The 17,202-nt window shown below is 40.3% G+C and overlaps 1 protein-coding gene across 1 annotated transcript in view; it reads right to left on the bottom strand.

Annotated features, from left to right (window-relative positions):
- Positions 1 to 467: 467 nt before the first annotated feature.
- stpg2 (sperm-tail PG-rich repeat containing 2) overlaps positions 468 to 17,202 on the bottom strand; it is a gene marked incomplete at its 5' end in the record, with an annotated part of 51,021 nt that continues 34,286 nt past the window's right edge. The window contains 4 exons of the mRNA XM_083978579.1: positions 468 to 2,433; positions 3,027 to 3,232; positions 10,084 to 10,199; positions 12,500 to 12,665. Of these exons, the coding sequence (XP_083834705.1) occupies positions 3,062 to 3,232; positions 10,084 to 10,199; positions 12,500 to 12,665 (453 nt within the window). The 3' untranslated portion in view covers positions 468 to 2,433; positions 3,027 to 3,061. The remainder of the gene's footprint in view (positions 2,434 to 3,026; positions 3,233 to 10,083; positions 10,200 to 12,499; positions 12,666 to 17,202) is intronic.

Consider the following 17,202-nt stretch of genomic DNA (forward strand, 5'->3'; position numbering starts at 1 on the left):
TTCTCTACCGACTAAATAGTAACTGTAATTTATTTTTTATTTATTTTTATATTAAGGCCCGAAAAAAAATTGTACATACTGCCCTTTTCTGATGTTGAGCCCCTGCCCCTCTATAGTTATGTGCACGTCCCTGCCTGGTCTGTTTGCATATTTTAGACCTATAAACAACATGAATGATGTGCCGTGTAATGCACCATAATCGAGATTTATTCAATCTAGGGTGGAGGAGGTGGTGGGAGGAGATGTTCACAATCCCAGAATCAGGAGGGGTTGTTGTGGCGGTGTGTGTACTTGAGTGTGTGCATTTGAGTGTGTGTGTGCACTCTGATTTATTTGATTTAATTAGATCGCAGATGTAAAACAGCTCCCAGGGAGGGAAAAAAAGGTAAAGACGAGTACCAAGGGAGGCATAAATAACACCGGGCTCTTCCCTCCTTACCCTCTGCATTTCTTTCCACTTTTGCCTCCTGTTTTCTTTCTACTCTCTCCTTTGCTCATATACTAGCTCTTGTTTTTTCTCCATCTTCCACTATAGCCTCTTTTTCATTCATTCTTTTTTTTTTTTGCTTTCTTCTGTCTCCGCTATGCTTTATATCTTAACATGTTTTTTCTGTCCTCCCCTCCCCATTCCCCCACCCCCCACCATCACCACCCCTGTCTCCCCCCTGCTCTCCTCCCAGCTGAATAACGATAGGGGGTAAACACCTCATTAGGCTAAAAGGCCCACAGGAGCAATCAGAGACATCGTTCTCTATCGAACCTGTTACTCTGAACGTTTACGGCGACATTTTGAGCAGCTAGACAAGAGGAAGTGGATATGACCATGGGGGGTTATTAATTGGAAAGGTTACATCCAATCAGACATGACCAAACAGAAAGATGTGTGATGCGGTGTCATCTGTGCATTGTCTGCTTAAGCTTCAACACTTCTTGTTGCACCAATGTCTCTTAAACAAGAGAGGACCCACACATATTCACACATGGCCATGGATTTATGGTTCCTGATCAACGAAGAAAAGGAGCATAAATCTAACACTTTCTAGAGGTAACAGTCAGTAAAATGGTTTATCTGACACTTTGGACCACCTGCATCAAATCGTCACAGACAACCATCTTTTACTGGTCTGATACCACATGCTCAGGAACATACCTCACTTCACCTCTCAGCTGCTTTCACTCTTCACTCTTAAAGCAACTCTCTCACCCTTTTCAAGCCTTTTTTTTTAAAACTTGACTTTGAAACATATCAGTGTCCTTGCTTTAAAAACTTTCATCCCTACTGGGCAGTGGTGGACTGTAAGATTCCAGAGGTCTCTGGATGGGAACAGCAGTGCTTCAACATTTCTTGATGAGTTAGACTTGAGGATAAAACTGATGATACTTCATATTAATTTTGTATTAATCATCTCCTCTATGTGTCTGACTCAGAAGTTAATTCTTATTAGCTTTATTTTCCACAAATTGTTATGTCTTCATTCCACTTCTTGGATATTTGGATGTGGATATTTGTTTCAGATGTCTCTAAAAAAGAAAAAAAAAGAAAAAGAAAAAAAAGCCAAGAGCACCAAAGGTCACTAAAGGTCAGCTAGACCACCTAAAATCCATGTGTGTACAGTATATGCAGAATGTGCATTTACATGCAGGTGTTGCTCTTGGTTTGGATGTGTGCTCCTGTGCATTGTACAGCATGTGTGTGTGTGTATTTGTGGATGTGTTGGAACCAAAAGGTGAGGCAAATTTGATTAATGAGCAAAGCATATCAGTGTACAACAAAACTCGAACATTTAGTTATGAGTCTTCTATGTGACTTTCACACCTGTTTCCACGGCGGTCAGCACAAATATACATAATGAATGGCTTCATGATTTATGCATGCTAAGCAATAATGTATGGTGACAGATCTTTAAGAATTCTAATAGCATTTTTCTAATTGTCTTGCGTATTGCTTCATTGTCATTAAATAAAACATGATTTGGGACAATCTTGGCCTCAGGATGTTAAGATGCGGTCTGTGTGGGTTCAAATGAAGCTTAAAACATACTTATTTCAGCCAGCTATTCTGTCATTAGCCAATCAGAGCAGTAGAGTGACATTCAGAGAGCACAACTAGTGTCATTTATATCTGACTGGATATTTTTATTGCCACTTTAAGGACTCCTTGGATGTGATGTTCCTTTTAAGAGTAACATCCATTCAAAAGACTCCTGGCAATATTCATATTAATAGCTTTTTAATTGTTATTGATTAACAGAGTGGTGTATACAGAGGGAAGCGATCCACAAAAACAGCCGAATCAGCACGCCAAGATTGTCATTAGCAAAAGTAAAGAACGAGAGAACCATCAGATCAAGATGCAGAGTTCATTGTAGGCATTTGACTTTGCAATACTGATTAAACAGCAGCTATCTTCATCCAAACTGCTGTCTGGCACAGCTGAAAAAAAACAACAACAAAAACTTCATCAGTGGGCATCAAGCTCTGATAAATTTTAGGTTTAAAAAGTCACAAGTTATTAGCTGCTCTCATTACTAAATTCAGTGTAAAATTAACTCTGGGGGTAGGATCTATGGATAGCAAAATTTGGACTTTCAAACACACACACACACACGATCACAGACACACACACACACATAGCAGCAGCAGCAGCAGCAGCAGCAGCAGCAGCAGTAGCAGCAGCAGTAGACCATAAGCTTTCAAAAAGTGTCAGGGAGTAGAAACAAGCCATATAACGCCTCAGTGCTGATTGTCATGATCACAATTTATCTAAGAGCAGCTTTTTTTAGAAAACCTCCTCAAGCTTTATTTTGAAATTGAATACTTATTGCACTTATTGCGATCTCAACACATTTCTGTTTAATAAATTCAAAATCTTAGCAAAGTTACAAGTCTATCATTGAAAATTTCACTCATTATCTATTATACATTCAAGAGAAATGGATATAATCATAAATATTCATGAAAACTCTGCTTTTACCAGAATATGAATTGAAATGACGACCTAAAGATCGACCTTTTACCCCACTCACCTTTCACTTGTAAACTCTGACCCCCAGCTTTGACCCTAAGAAGTGCCGGTGGCGAGGAAAGTGTTGGCCGTTGTGGCTGCATTAATGCTCTTGTGGGTCCTTAAAAGGCCGGGGGCCGCATGGGGGCAATAGGCGGGGCCCAGGGGGTTGTCCAGTGTCACATTGAAGGTGCCTTTCAGTACTGTGTTCATGATACCTGGACTCAACTGCGCTCACACAAACAGAACAGAGATGACAGATGATGAGAGGAGTAAAATAACAGCAATTAGCATGTTTGTGTGAAATATGTGGACAAGGACATACACACAAACAGATACAAAACAGGAGAGAAGAGAACAAGTACTTGTACAAATGTATATACAACAAATGTCTGTGACTTCAATGCTGATAATGCAGTCATCAAAATATATTCAAAGCTGATGTTACATCATCAAAACAGAGCCATGAAAGCAAGAATGAAGTGGGAAATATTCATTCACAATTACAAAAACATGTAAACAGAAATTGTATTGTATTGTATTATTGAATAGGACAAACTGTACGGCAACAAAATAGAGAATAAATCAGTAAATTAATTGCAGTATGATGAAGTGAGGACTGATGAATGGTTGTCCTTTGACTTTAAACCAGGAATAATCAACAGTTCTTGGCGTTTTCTACCAATCACTTTTTATTGCATTTAACAGTCTGATAAAACTTCACATAAAGTGTGTCCCTTCACAGTGTGTGATCCTGCTTACTAAAGCTAACAGCCTCGTGTGAAACAACTTTACAGCCCCTGTCTGTTTCACCTCCCAGAAACAGACAAGGCACAAAAACACTTTTTTTTTTTTTCAGAATGGAGTATCCCTTCAATTTTATAGTCACGTTCCATGTAACATCAAACTTTGTATACGCTCAACTTATCTAGGTGGTCGTCCACCTGACCAGCAGCTTACTGTATTAGAATTTGGTTGTACTGTATATAGATTTTGAACATTTCCACAAATGTTGCTCCTGTCAAACTGACTTCATCCTAAGGATCATATAATAAAAACATTAATTATTAAAAGTAGATGGTTAAAACCCTAATATGAGTCATTACTCAAGGAAGGAGATGTGCATTAAACCCAGCTCACATATTTTCATATCTTTCTTCAAATCCAGTGCTTTTTATGTTTCAAAGTGTAGAGTGAAATATATTATTTTTGACTAAGCTAGCAGCAGTCATTTTTCAGACTTTCAGCTCTCGGCCCCATCAGGCTTTTGTGGTGTCGGTGGAGAGAGGAAATTGCAGTTTCTTTAAATAAAACTTTTTTTGTTATTATTTATTTATATATATATATAAATAAAATACTATTAACATTTACCACTTATTCATTCGCCATGAATCAAACCCAAAAATGAACATATAATGTTGAGGATTAAACTTCAATGATCACCTCAAAGTGCAGTGAATAGTCTCAGCTCTTTTCTACTGTGCTACAAGAGAGAGAGGTCGCTGAGGTTGAAATCACCAACATGTAACGAACAGGCAGCAGCACTCTCACCTTCCTGGTCTTACCAAAAGACAACTGCACATTAAAAATGCTACATGCACTTCAAAATCAAACACAAAGATATTATCTCTCTCTCACCAGGCAGACATACATGTATACATATACTCTATACGCGCACACACACACTCATTCCACCACCCATCCCACTCAGGTACTGCCAGAGGAAACTGCCTCCTCTCTGTTATCAAAGCTCTCTCTCACTCTGTCTTTTTCTTTCTTCCTTCGCTGCCTCCCCTAACCTCCCCGCAAACAGACACACATCAGTATGCCAGAGGTGCCACAGCAGGATTTAGGCACATCGGCGGGGGCCCCTCAGATCTCAGTATTGATCCTAATGGGAAAAGGGTTGCCAGTTCAACTCCAGGTCACCCTCAGGGTTGCCCAGGAGGTCGGGGAGATATGGTGGAGCCTTTGGAAGTGACGACACCATCGGCATGGCAATGATGAGGGAGATTATGGGATGTTTCACTAGGTCAAGGAGGGGAGAAGGGAAAAGGGGATCTACGCAGGGAGCTGGTGGTGTTGTTACTCATTCATGTATGCAGATGTGTACAAGTGTGCACACGAGCACAGTAGAATGACGGCTGCATGCACGGCCTTTCCCACAACACACACAGACTGCATGACACAGAGAAGCAACACATGCCTCACCCCACACATGCACAAGCCAGCACAGCAAAAGGTGCTAATTCTCTGTAGGCGTGTGTCTAAGTTTGTCATTCACCACTAAACAATAACCTAGGATAATAATATCAGCGCATTCCGAAGCAGAAAGAGTTTTTCAGCTCATCTTCCACCTTTAGGTTTGCTTTATAAAAGGCTACGTTAAGTGCCTATTGTTTGTTGTCATAGTTAAAAGAATCCAATGTTGATTACAGGTGCAGAAGGGATGGGAACCACATCTCCAACCACCCAACAACATCGTCCTTCATGACAGAGGAGCTTAAAAAGTAAAAAGAAGTAGATCAATATTTTTTTTTCTATTGCACCAATTAACAAGAGGTTATCTCAGGGTACTTTTCAAATCGAGCAGGTCTAGGCCATATCTTTATAATATTCCCACCAAGAGCAAGCAATTTGGTGACAGCAGTAAGAAAAATGTAATTTTAATAGGTAGAAACCTCGAGCAGAATCAGACTCAAGGTGGGCGGCCATCTGCCTTGACTGGTAGAAGTAGAGAAAGATAGGTGCAAGATAGTTATATATTGATAAAAATGATAGAAGCTGCAGTGCCAGCAGTAATATTGCAATGGTAATTGTAATGCTCCTGGTGATAATCAATGCTAATAATAGCTAATAATAAGTCTTAATGTTAATTATCTCATTGGATTTATTTGACGGATAGCATCGCAGTTGTATTTAATGTTCAATTTAAAACTAACACACACACACATTCAGAAAAGGAGATGAACAGATGATGAGAGGGCATCAGACTGCAGAGTTTCCCATTTACAAACAATAAAGTGGAAGAGTCTCACAGTGAGAAAGTACATTATACTGTAGTGACAAAAACAGCACGTAACGATGAAGGTTTGATGAAGTGTCAGCTCAGTTAAGGACACTCTCTGTTCTGACTCATAATGAACAATAAATAAACTTGAGCTTCTCTTCTTTTTCCTCGGTCTCTGTATGTTCTTTGCACTCGGCAGCAAAGATTACAGCATTTAATTAATATTTGTTTCTGCTTGACATCTGCGCCCAGTGTCTTTTTATATACCCCGTGTTCTTTCCACACGCCTCTCTCTGTTAAATGAAGCTCAACCAATAAGAATGGTGGCATGTGTGGGAAAGGTAATCAAGGCTACTCTCCACAAGTCGGTGCCTCACATGGTGCATTTAATGGGGACACTAAATGAGCCCTCACTGTGGCCTAATGCCACTCAAGTAGACAGCTTTGTAATATAACCCACACAAGTATGGATGGACTTACATCCCCACACACACACACACACACAATGATGCTGAAATAGGTACTATTCAATTACGTGGCCGTCTGCTTCAGAACACATTTACAGCTGGTGAATTTAACTACCCTCTTCAGCTGCTTGATTTGCCGCTGTCTGTCTTTATGCTCCTCTCCCTCTTGGCTTTTCTTCCACCTTTTTCTGCTCATCCGCCCCCACCCCCACCCTGTCCCTCCGTCTCTATTCTTTCTATCACCCTTTCCTACCGCTCTCACATCCGCCACCATCGCAGTCTTCCACACACTCTTATCTCCCTCCCTTTCTGCACCACTTCACACCATCTTTAACTCTGTATGGCCTGTGGTGTCGCATAGATTCACAGTCACCTTGCTAATTACTGAGACGAGAGCTCAGACATGCATTCCATGGAAAACAAGCAAGAACAGAACCTCCTGAGGCTAAGGTGAGACATGAGATGTCTCCCTCACAATGCACAGTATCAGTCTCTATAAGGTGCGAAGAACACTATGTTCCTTTGTTGTGTGTCGTGCTATGAATCATGAGGTTTTTGAGTGAGAGGTGACATCATTGAAAAATAATGAAAATGTGACAAAACAACATTAAAACATGCTTTGATTGTATTTAGAAGTGCACTCCTTTAGTTCTGTTTACATTAGTTGTGCTGCTCACTCAAGAAAAAAAAAACTCTTATGATGTCATTCAGGGAAATCTTCTTTTGGTGTCAGGCTCTGGATTCAAACATAAAACAAAGTGAAAGTGTGGAGTTTGAAAGAAAGAGATGAAGTTAGTATAGCAAAGGTCTGACACACAGACACACACCCATTCACACCAATAAGCAGTTTCCAATTCACCTGACTTGCATGTCTTGGAGAAAACTGGAACGCCAAGATGAAGCCTGTGCATATAGCATGGCCGAAAGAACATGCAAACAGATTATATTCATAAAAGCGCCAGCTATTTAAGACGTTAACCATAGAGCTACACAGGTGCAACGTTTAGCTAACCTAAACCTAATTTTTACTCTGAAGTCAATTATCTCCCAACATTAACTCTCTCTCTCACTGGCTTGACTGAAGTGCCTGCAGACAAACACTTGATGAGACGAAGTGGAGGATTTCACTTTTAATTTAATGCCCTAGTTGAACACTTTTTTTTTTTTTACTTCAGATACCCTATGCGAGAAGAGGACAGTAGAAGGATCATATGAGACACTTCAACAGTTTTATTAGCTACTGTCAGTGTAGAATTTCTTGCTGATACATTCATACATAAATCTATCAGAAGCCTTTCCATAATGAAGTTTATGCAGAATAGACAATTAAAACTCAGAAAAAAAAGATACAGCCAGATTAGATGGTGGATTGAGAGGTGTAGGTATCGCATCAAGGACTGAGAGCTCAGAGAGAGAGAACGCTGAAGGAGAGTGAGCTGTATATGAGCGAGGTGAATTTCAGGTAAGCCGTGGCTCCGCACTGAAACTTGATAAGGACAGCTTTATTGCGGGCAGAGTAATGAAGTGATTTGCTTCGTTCATGCTTCACAATCACAGTTCATATCCCTCTTTTGTTTGGCTACCAGCTGATTAGTAACATTCAACCATATTCAAGCAATCAAATCGTGCGAAGACATGAATTCTCCCTCTCGCTTGCCTCAGTAGTTTATGGAAGGATTTGCATATAAAAGGGTAAGAATGCTAAACCCGGCTGAGAGAGCAACACAGACTGTAGTGTCCGTGGAGAGAGACCTGCTAGGTGCTCTCTGCTGAGCTTCACAAGGGGAGGTGAACCTCCAGTGAGCTGAGCGTCTGCACTGAAACCTGATGAGGTGGAATGGAGCATAGAGTATCTCAGGCGGCACTTACAGGTGCCCTATGGAGTTTTCTTGGAAACAAAAAAATAAGTTGAGTTTACATTCAGTATTACTCACAAAACATCCTGTCTATCCCTGAGGTCTCACAAATGCATTGAATGCATTATGAATTCCTTGCTCGCAGTTTGAAACTTGGATTGTTTACATTCTAGTAAGACCTCTTCCTCTTTCTCACCTTTGCTACATTCTGAACACGTGAGTGGAAAAAATAACAAATGTATTCATACACGTGCACAAAACATGTATCCATTTAAAGAAAAAACATCCCAGCTCATAAACCTAACAGCTTGCCTATAGGTCATGTCTGTATTACCTGATTAGCATCAGCTTCTCCTCTAGCTCTTTGGCTTATATACACAGCATATAGCCATTATAACCTGAGGTTCCCTACCATTACAATGGTGATGCACTCATGTAAATGTTCTCATCTCCCTCCATCTCCCTATTGTCTCATGTCCATGTATATTACTTAAGCTGGTTTAGTTTTCCCAGCAGAAGCAGCACTGTTTCCGACTACAGTCTTTTATGGGTTGCAAATCCTGTCATAAAAAATAAACAAAAATAATAACATAAGATAATCTAAATGTGGGAGCCCAGAGAGGGAAGGGATATCAGAATAGTAGCAACATCTCATTGAATATCCAAATGGAATTGGGGAAAAAACGAGGAGGAGGGAAATTGTTAAAAACAGGCAGTCAGAGGAGAGAGAGAGAGAGGGAGGGAGGGAGCAGTAGGAGAGAAGAGATGAGTAAAGTTGAGGAGATGAACCCACACTGAGATGGCAGACTGACTGGGAGACAGGCAGACAGAGAGAAAGAGAAGAAAGAGCTCTGTGATAACATTACACCCATGGACATGAACATGACGATGAACTGTGTAGCGAGGTTTAAATCAAACTCTGCGGTTTTGTCTTTGATGTTCACCAGTCAAAGTCAGTTGGGACTGGAAGCAACATTAGCTCTTTCAAACAGCTCACACACAGACACACAGACACACACACACACATTTACCAGCAGCTGTAACCCAGAGCTGTAATTCCTATTAAAACACACAGAAATGGAGCAGGGAGAGATTAGGTTCTGGTTAGGTTTCATTACAGCTGTTTTATGCTTCATCTATAAAGTGCATTTGTCTCCGTCAGTGGTCTGAGGTGGTTGCATTAAACGGCATTACATTTAATGAAACTGCACTCACTTTTCCCTGTTTAATTTAATCAGTCAGGTCAATTAAGAACAAATTCGCCCACAAAGTGAAAAGCTGCTTTGAACAGGAAACCGCATCATTCAGCCGTGTGTTGCATCGGTGCAGAAACAGAGACTGAGTGAAACTGCAGGAACTTATTGAAGTTTGATTTTTTTTTTTTTTTTTTTTTTGACAAAGCAATCAATTCCGTCTGCACAACTCAAGGTCAACGGAGAGAAATGTGATAGATTCACAGAGGATTACAACATAAGATAATGTCAGACATACAGCCGCTCGTGCACAAACACGCTGTGAGGTCCGTGCACACACATACACACACGCACATCTCAGCTCGCTCTCATAACTTAGCCAAGGAGAGACAGATTAAAATCCAAGGACACACACATCCACAAACACACTTCTGTCAATGCACTTGCTAATACTGAAAGCTGGAGTCATGAAGAATGGGAGTGTTTAGACGGAAGTAAAACATATTAGCGTTTGTCTTGCAAAGATGAAATGTAACGTTAACATTATTTTCACCTGATAAGCACCGGGTCCAGGGCTGGTGTCCGTGGGTGCCTTGAATCGATCGTCTCTGGAGGAGATCAGAGCCATTTGAGGGAGGGATTTCACAGTGGGGTTGTACTGGCCAGGACCTGATGAACACACACAGAGTGAGTAACACATCTAAAGTTCAAATACATGATTTCAAACTGCTATCTTTGACTCCTGTATGTACTTTGCTCTATGTATTTTGAACACACAAGGTGACTGCATGCCTTCAAAACATGAAAAGTTGTGTAACATTTTTATGACTACTAACTCCATTTCAAACACAACAGTGGCTGATTTAGATATGGGAGACTTGCCAGTGGCATCTTGCTGGGGGGTCAGCCGGGTGTTTGCAGTTTTCTAACTTGTGTAACCGTTTTCTCTCACTCATCATGTCAGTTATGCCATGTCACTGTGTCTGAGCAGGCACCTTTCTAGTTTATGCAGAATTCTGCCGAGATGGTTTTCTCTCACTCTTTACTTGCCCAGGGAACTTGTCTTGGCAAAATATTTTGTCTTTGTCTGATACAGATTCACCACAGGTATTTCTTACATTTAGGGTGGGTTAAATTCTACCCTTGGTAATCCTAAAAGGCCTACAGCAAAGTTGTTGTGACAGATAAGTACAAGTGCAGATTATGATAAATTATTATGCTTCGGGTTAATATTAAGCCTTGAATCATTGTTCTATCTCACTTCCCATGTGGTTTCATACATGGTGGATGAAAAAGACAAGATACGGGACTACAGTAAGAATCTGTCATGGGTTTCTATCTGTAATGTACCCGAACTCTCTGTGCTATAATGATCAAAGCTCAAGCTACCAGAATACTGAACCACCCTGCTGGCCTTAACCCAGATGTGGCAAACAGACAGTCCTGTGTAGGTCAACCAAAAAACTCTGCAGGGTTTTTTGAAATGCTTTTCCACAGTGAGGTGCTGGGGGGTGGGGTGCCCGTGTTATGAATGCACTATGAGACGAAACACACAAGCTGGCAAGCTGGGATCCATGGGCATGCAGGGAGTCATTAAAAAATAACTTTTCCAAATCCATTTCACTAAAGAAACATTAACATTGAATTTAAATAAAACACAAAAACTAAAAAGTTCTCAAAAGTTTAGTTAAGCCCAAGGTTCAGCCTCATGGGTTTCACCATTACACAACAGTGTCCATAAACTTTTTATTATTATTATTATTTGAAAACTCCATTGCCAACTTTTTCATTAATTGCTGAAACAACTTTTACAGTTGATTCTGAAACGGTTTAATGGACCCCAGGGCTATTCGCAGATCGTATTAAGAATTATGATAAGGAAAAAAAGCCGTCACCAGTCCAACATGGTTTTACAGCCACCTACAGCAGTAGGTGCTTGTCTGACCTGACAGCTAAATGCAATCAGCTTATGACTGCAGAAATAGAGGGTGACTTTCAAAAGTTATACACAAACACAGACAAGACACATGCATATTGGAAACACCTTGAGCGATTGCTAATGTCACAGACCATTATGAGTAACACTGTCATTCATTTGTGACTGTGCGTGATCTATGTCTGTGTGTTTTCGACAATGTTCAGTAGTTAAAGGCTCTCACTATTATCAGAAAAAGCAAGGGACCCAAGCATGATGAGGAATGTAATGTTCCCTAATGTTCCATATACTGTATTCCCATTCATAAATGCAAATTCAATAATGAGCAAAATGATTGTACGTGTGTGTTACTATGCAGATATCAATGTGTACGTCTCAATTCGAGTCTCTGTGCGTGCAAGAGTGTCCATGTGATTGTGTCTGCATATCTGCTTCAGTGTGTGTGTGTGTGTGTGTGTGTGTGTGTGTGTGTGTGTGTGTGTGTGTGTGTGTGTGTGTGTGTGTGTGTGTGTGTGTGTGTGTGTGTGTGTGTGTGTGTGTGTGTGTGTGTGTGTGTGGGGCGCGCGTGTGTTTGTGTCGAAGAAGAAACACTACTGCAAACAGTCCAAATCTATTTATATGCAAATTGGATTTTGGTTAAACGGTTTGGGGTGCCTCATGGGTTGAGTCCCTTGGTGAAATGGGGCTAGTCATAAATTATCCAAGTAAGTCATGAATCTATCAATTTTGAAACAACATTTTTCAATGGGAGTGTAATTGAGGTAAATATTAGGTTAGAGGCCCACAGAGATGGAGCTAATTGTGCTGCATGATGGTGACGGGGTGGAGCTGTACAGTTTCCAAATGTTCAGCACTGACAAGGATAGATAGATAGATAGATAGATAGATAGATAGATAGATAGATAGATAGATAGATAGATAGATAGATAGATAGATAGATAGATAGATAGATAGATAGATAGATAGATAGATAGATAGATAGATAGATAGATAGATAGATAGATAGATAGATAGATGTGTTTATGTGTGACACCTGGGATGCTGGGGTCACATCGTATGAAGACATTGTCTCGTGGTGCAGCTGAGACAAAGCAGCTCTGTCGTCTCTTCGCTTCTTCATTTCGAGGTTCTGCGTGAGAGGGACCGCTAGACTTCTCAAATGGCTGAATCAAATTGTAATGGTTGGGTGGAGGGGAGTCCTACAGGGAAACAAGAGTATGTTTTAGTTTACATGGCTATACAGTATGAAGATAACAAGGACAAGAGTGTATTTCACAGAATAAATGTAAACATGTCGAAAAAAGGACATACAGTATTGGAGGAAAAGTTGAGGAGAGTTGAAGAACTGAGTGACAGTGAAGGAAACATACATGTAAGGTTGAGTCACAGTGTCACCCTGCACCGTTACTAACACTCAGGGAAATGTCCGACAATGTAACACACAATTACCCCAAAATGTGGCATTTCTGGGATCTCCTTATGACATCACACAACTGACAGGTCCATGGCATAACAGACACATGCTTATTATGAATAACAAATGACACGCATAACCATCTGTTATCAGAGCAAACTGTTACAGTATTACCCGTGACACACATTCATGCATGAATATCATCAAACAGACACAAGGACTTACAGCACACGTCACATCATCTACATGCAAATGCAGACAAACACACCTCCACATACGCACACTTACACATACACTGATACATCCTCCATGGAACAAAGCAGAGCTCGACTCACTGCTGTCATCCAAAGGGAGAAAGCGATGATAGAAACAGGGGCAGCATGTAATAGCTTCCATAACAAGGTCATTACAGTCTTAGTCATTAATGAACTGCTAATAATTAAGCTACACATGCTGGCACATTCGCTGTTGTGAACATGTAATGGATCCGGGTTGTGGAAATTGGATTAGAATAGGTACACGGGTAAATCGTGTCACCTGGTCAGAAACTTGCACTTCCACTTGCACTATACCACTGAGGAAGCTGAGTTATTGGGGATTTGTCTTGTCGGTGGGTCTCTGAATAATGGATGGCGAAGGCTGAATATAGCTGCACGATCCATTTATCCTAAACATAGCAGAGCTGTCATTTACCTCGAGCTGTCATTTCCCGACCGCTGTTTTTTCCTCTTCCTCCTAGGTAGCCGTCCATCTTTAATCATTGCTAACCCGGGCCATTTAGCTTTTCATTACAGACACAGTGGGAGGAAAAGGACTCAAGCACAACATGCGCACGATGATACAACCTCACACACACACACACACACAAAGCACACATGCGTATTTAGAGACATTGTTGTAAATTTCCATGCAAACAGAGACACGGACAATGTCTGTATGATGTTAAGAACAGCTGTGGCCTTGCAGAAAACGAAGAGGAGCTGAATGGCGGTGAGGAAAAGTTGATTCACCTGTTACCGTTTCCTGCGGTTTGGTTTGGAGTATGTCTCATGGTGGATTGGGCACGCACACACACACACACAGCTGTCACAGATCTATCGAACAGTGCAGAGCAATCATCCAACCTCTGCCACAAAAATGTGCACGCACACACCTGTCGAGGAGCCCTATGGTCCGTAATTATGCCTGAATATGGAGCAAACCACTGTTCCCAGTAGCAGTCATCACCTACTGACAGCACTCAAGTTGACTTTAATTACACACCCTTGACATTTAGACAGCTCAATACTTATCTTCTGACAAACACAAACACTTTTTTCTTAACGATTCTGTCACATTGCCCTTGACTGTCTGAAAAATATCTCGGGGTGCAAATACTGTATATATACTGTAGGTACCAGATACGCATCTGTGGCAGGCAGACAGTGACACAGAATACTTGAAATTGAATATTGATGTGATGTTAGCCACATGACACTTTGACAGTTATTTTTATTATTTTGAAGTGAAAGAAAGCAAGTGATGTCATATCTTTGATGCATACAAAATGCTATGAAATTAAAATTGAAATCATAGTGCTAGTTAATCAAGATGATACAGAATGTGTGAATGAGCATGCTGAGGAAATGTGATGGAAAATATGAAGTAAAAGCATACAAGGGGAGGTAATAACAGCTGAAACCTTACAAATAGTAAGATAGTCAAGAGACACAGCCAAGTCACATAAAATACATTTTTTTTAAAAAGATATAAAGTTAATGAATATTTACAAAATAGTGCTTCTCCATTTCTGTAGACCAAATCTGATGCTGTTGAAGGACTAAAATAATCCTCCCTGGTCACAACATGTTCAGCTGTTCCATCCCATTTCCATCATACTGGGAGTATACTACACTGCTATTCATTCATAACAAGTGCTTGAAACACACAGCTCACAAGTTACCTTGACCAAGCAAAATTAATTTGCACGAGGGACATTTCTGTTTGTTTAAAAAACACATGATGTCCTTCTCAGACTGGAAAGTATTGTCTGCATTATTGATAAATTACCCGAGGTGATTCATGTTCTTTTCATTGTCTAAAAGTGACAAGCATGGTCAGGTGATGATCTGTCTTGGACAAGCTTAGTACTGGCAAGGTTTGTCCATATCTTGAGGTGGATAAATCAAGGTTTGTGTATCCATTTTCATCCTGTAGAGATGAAAACGCTGCTGTCCTGCATAGCAACTATTAAAACCATATGACTTTAAAATCTGATTCCCATGTTGTTGTATTTTGTCATCTTTTTTTAACAATAGTCTGCCAATGACAATATCCAAAATGGACACCAACAATAACTTGATATAAAATAAAATAGTGAGCTCCCTTCCTGCACAATCTAATACAAAGAACATTTCTATCGCCAACCTTGGCAGAGTTTAGATGACATAGTATGCAAACACAAACTAAGACATTTCTTATTATCCTCTTACAGCCAAACCATGTTCTCTCATACTAATGACCACTGAAGCACACCTGACAGCAGCCATAGTAACGACTTGGCTTGGTATGTATAGTGACAGCTTTGACTAATGGTCAGGCATAACACATGAATTATATGTGTGTGTGTGTGTGTGTGTGTGTGTGTGTGTGTGTGTGTGTGTGTGTGTGTGTGTGTGTGTGTGTGTGTGTGTGTGTGTGTGTGTGTGTGTGTGTGTGTGTGTGTGTGTGTGTGTGTGTGTTTGTGTGTGTGTGTGTGTGTGTGTGTGTGTGTGTGTGTGTGTGTGTGTGTGTGTGTGTTACCTTTACACCCATTCTTTATCTTCTCATTACTCTTAAAACTTCTTCCTCTCACAGAGCAGAATGCTATTTTAAGACTCAGTATTTCCATATTTCAGATCTTCATATTATTAAGAGTGTGCATATAGTGTATGCAATGTGTGTGTGTGTGTGTGTGTGTGTGTGTGTGTGTGTGTGTGTGTGTGTGTGTGTGTGTGTGTGTGTGTGTGTGTGTTTGTGTGTGTGTGTGTGTGTGTGTGTGTGTGTGTACACCTACAATATATTCCCGTATGCATTACAAAAAAAACAAACAAGAAAGAATAAGTTAAGTCACCACTGGTGTTCCTCTGTCAGTATTGGCTCTGTTACAGGTTAAAAATAAATTTGGTGTGTGAGAAACAATCTGGCTGAACACAGGAAAACTTATGAGCCTTGTTGGGAACTTTGTTGTACTCTTTGTTCAACAGTTACAGGAAAGTTCAGCACACTCAAATGTAAAGTCTAAAATAGTCATGTTTCCACTTTAGGAAAAGTGTGACGAAGATGTAGTGGTATAGTTTCCATTTGAAAAGCTGCACATCCTTCAATTAGTTATTGCACTAACTCTGTCTTCTGTCCTGCTGGGATACTATGCAGATAATGAGCGGGCTGAATATCCCAATTTAGAGTCTGATAAATGATAATGGTTACTTAGGCTCTGCCTCTTAAATCCAAAGTGTTCATTTGTTCCTACAGTGAAACATGCTGGTAGCCCACAAGTGCTGCATATTAAAAAGTGTATACATATACTGAGCAGTAAAGTTATTTTAAGGATCTCTCTAACTGGTACAAGACAAATCTGCGGCAAAAAGAAGCTTTGTGAGTGAATAAGTTTGTATTTGGTGGCCACAAATCAGTCTTGTTCTGTCTTTTTACTGCCTATCCAAAAGTGTTTCTAAGTACCGGTACTGTACTTGCACTCAATCAGACAGTGCTCAGCAATCCTACTACAACTATGACATTGAAAAAGTCTGCAGTCAGGAACCATTTGTATAAAACTAAGCAGCACTTTGTTTTACCACTTAGCTGTGTGTACATGTGTTGCTTTCTGTTACATAACAAACTAGGGCGTTTTGTGTTTCAATGAAATGTGAACACTGAATTTGTTTGCTTGTTTTACTCCCAGAATCTAAGTCATTCTGTGTCATAAGCACAGCTGGTGTCTCATCATAGAGCCTGATAACCATCTGTCTGATTTTAGTAGCGGCGGTATGGCTGGTGTCATAAGGCCTTAATGAGGTTTTAGACAGGTCTTCAATATAGATGGAATGACAGAGGGAAACCATATGGGTCCCATTCGTTTCCTATTCACACTTTATCGGAGGCAGTTATTCTTACAATTTTGCTGACAGCTACAGTTTTCTGCTGCGTTGTGTTGTGTTGTATATTTTGCTTTCTCCTTTTATTTATATTTACCTTTGCCGAATCTTTTTAGTATCATCTTCTCTTTCTTTCTTGCCTCCAGTCATCTTTTGTCTGTCTATCACATTCTGATGCCAGTTACTTCACTGTCTCTCGCCTAGCTG

This window comes from Trachurus trachurus (genome assembly GCF_905171665.1).
Source record: "Trachurus trachurus genome assembly, chromosome: 9".
Classification (NCBI taxonomy): domain Eukaryota; kingdom Metazoa; phylum Chordata; class Actinopteri; order Carangiformes; family Carangidae; genus Trachurus; species Trachurus trachurus.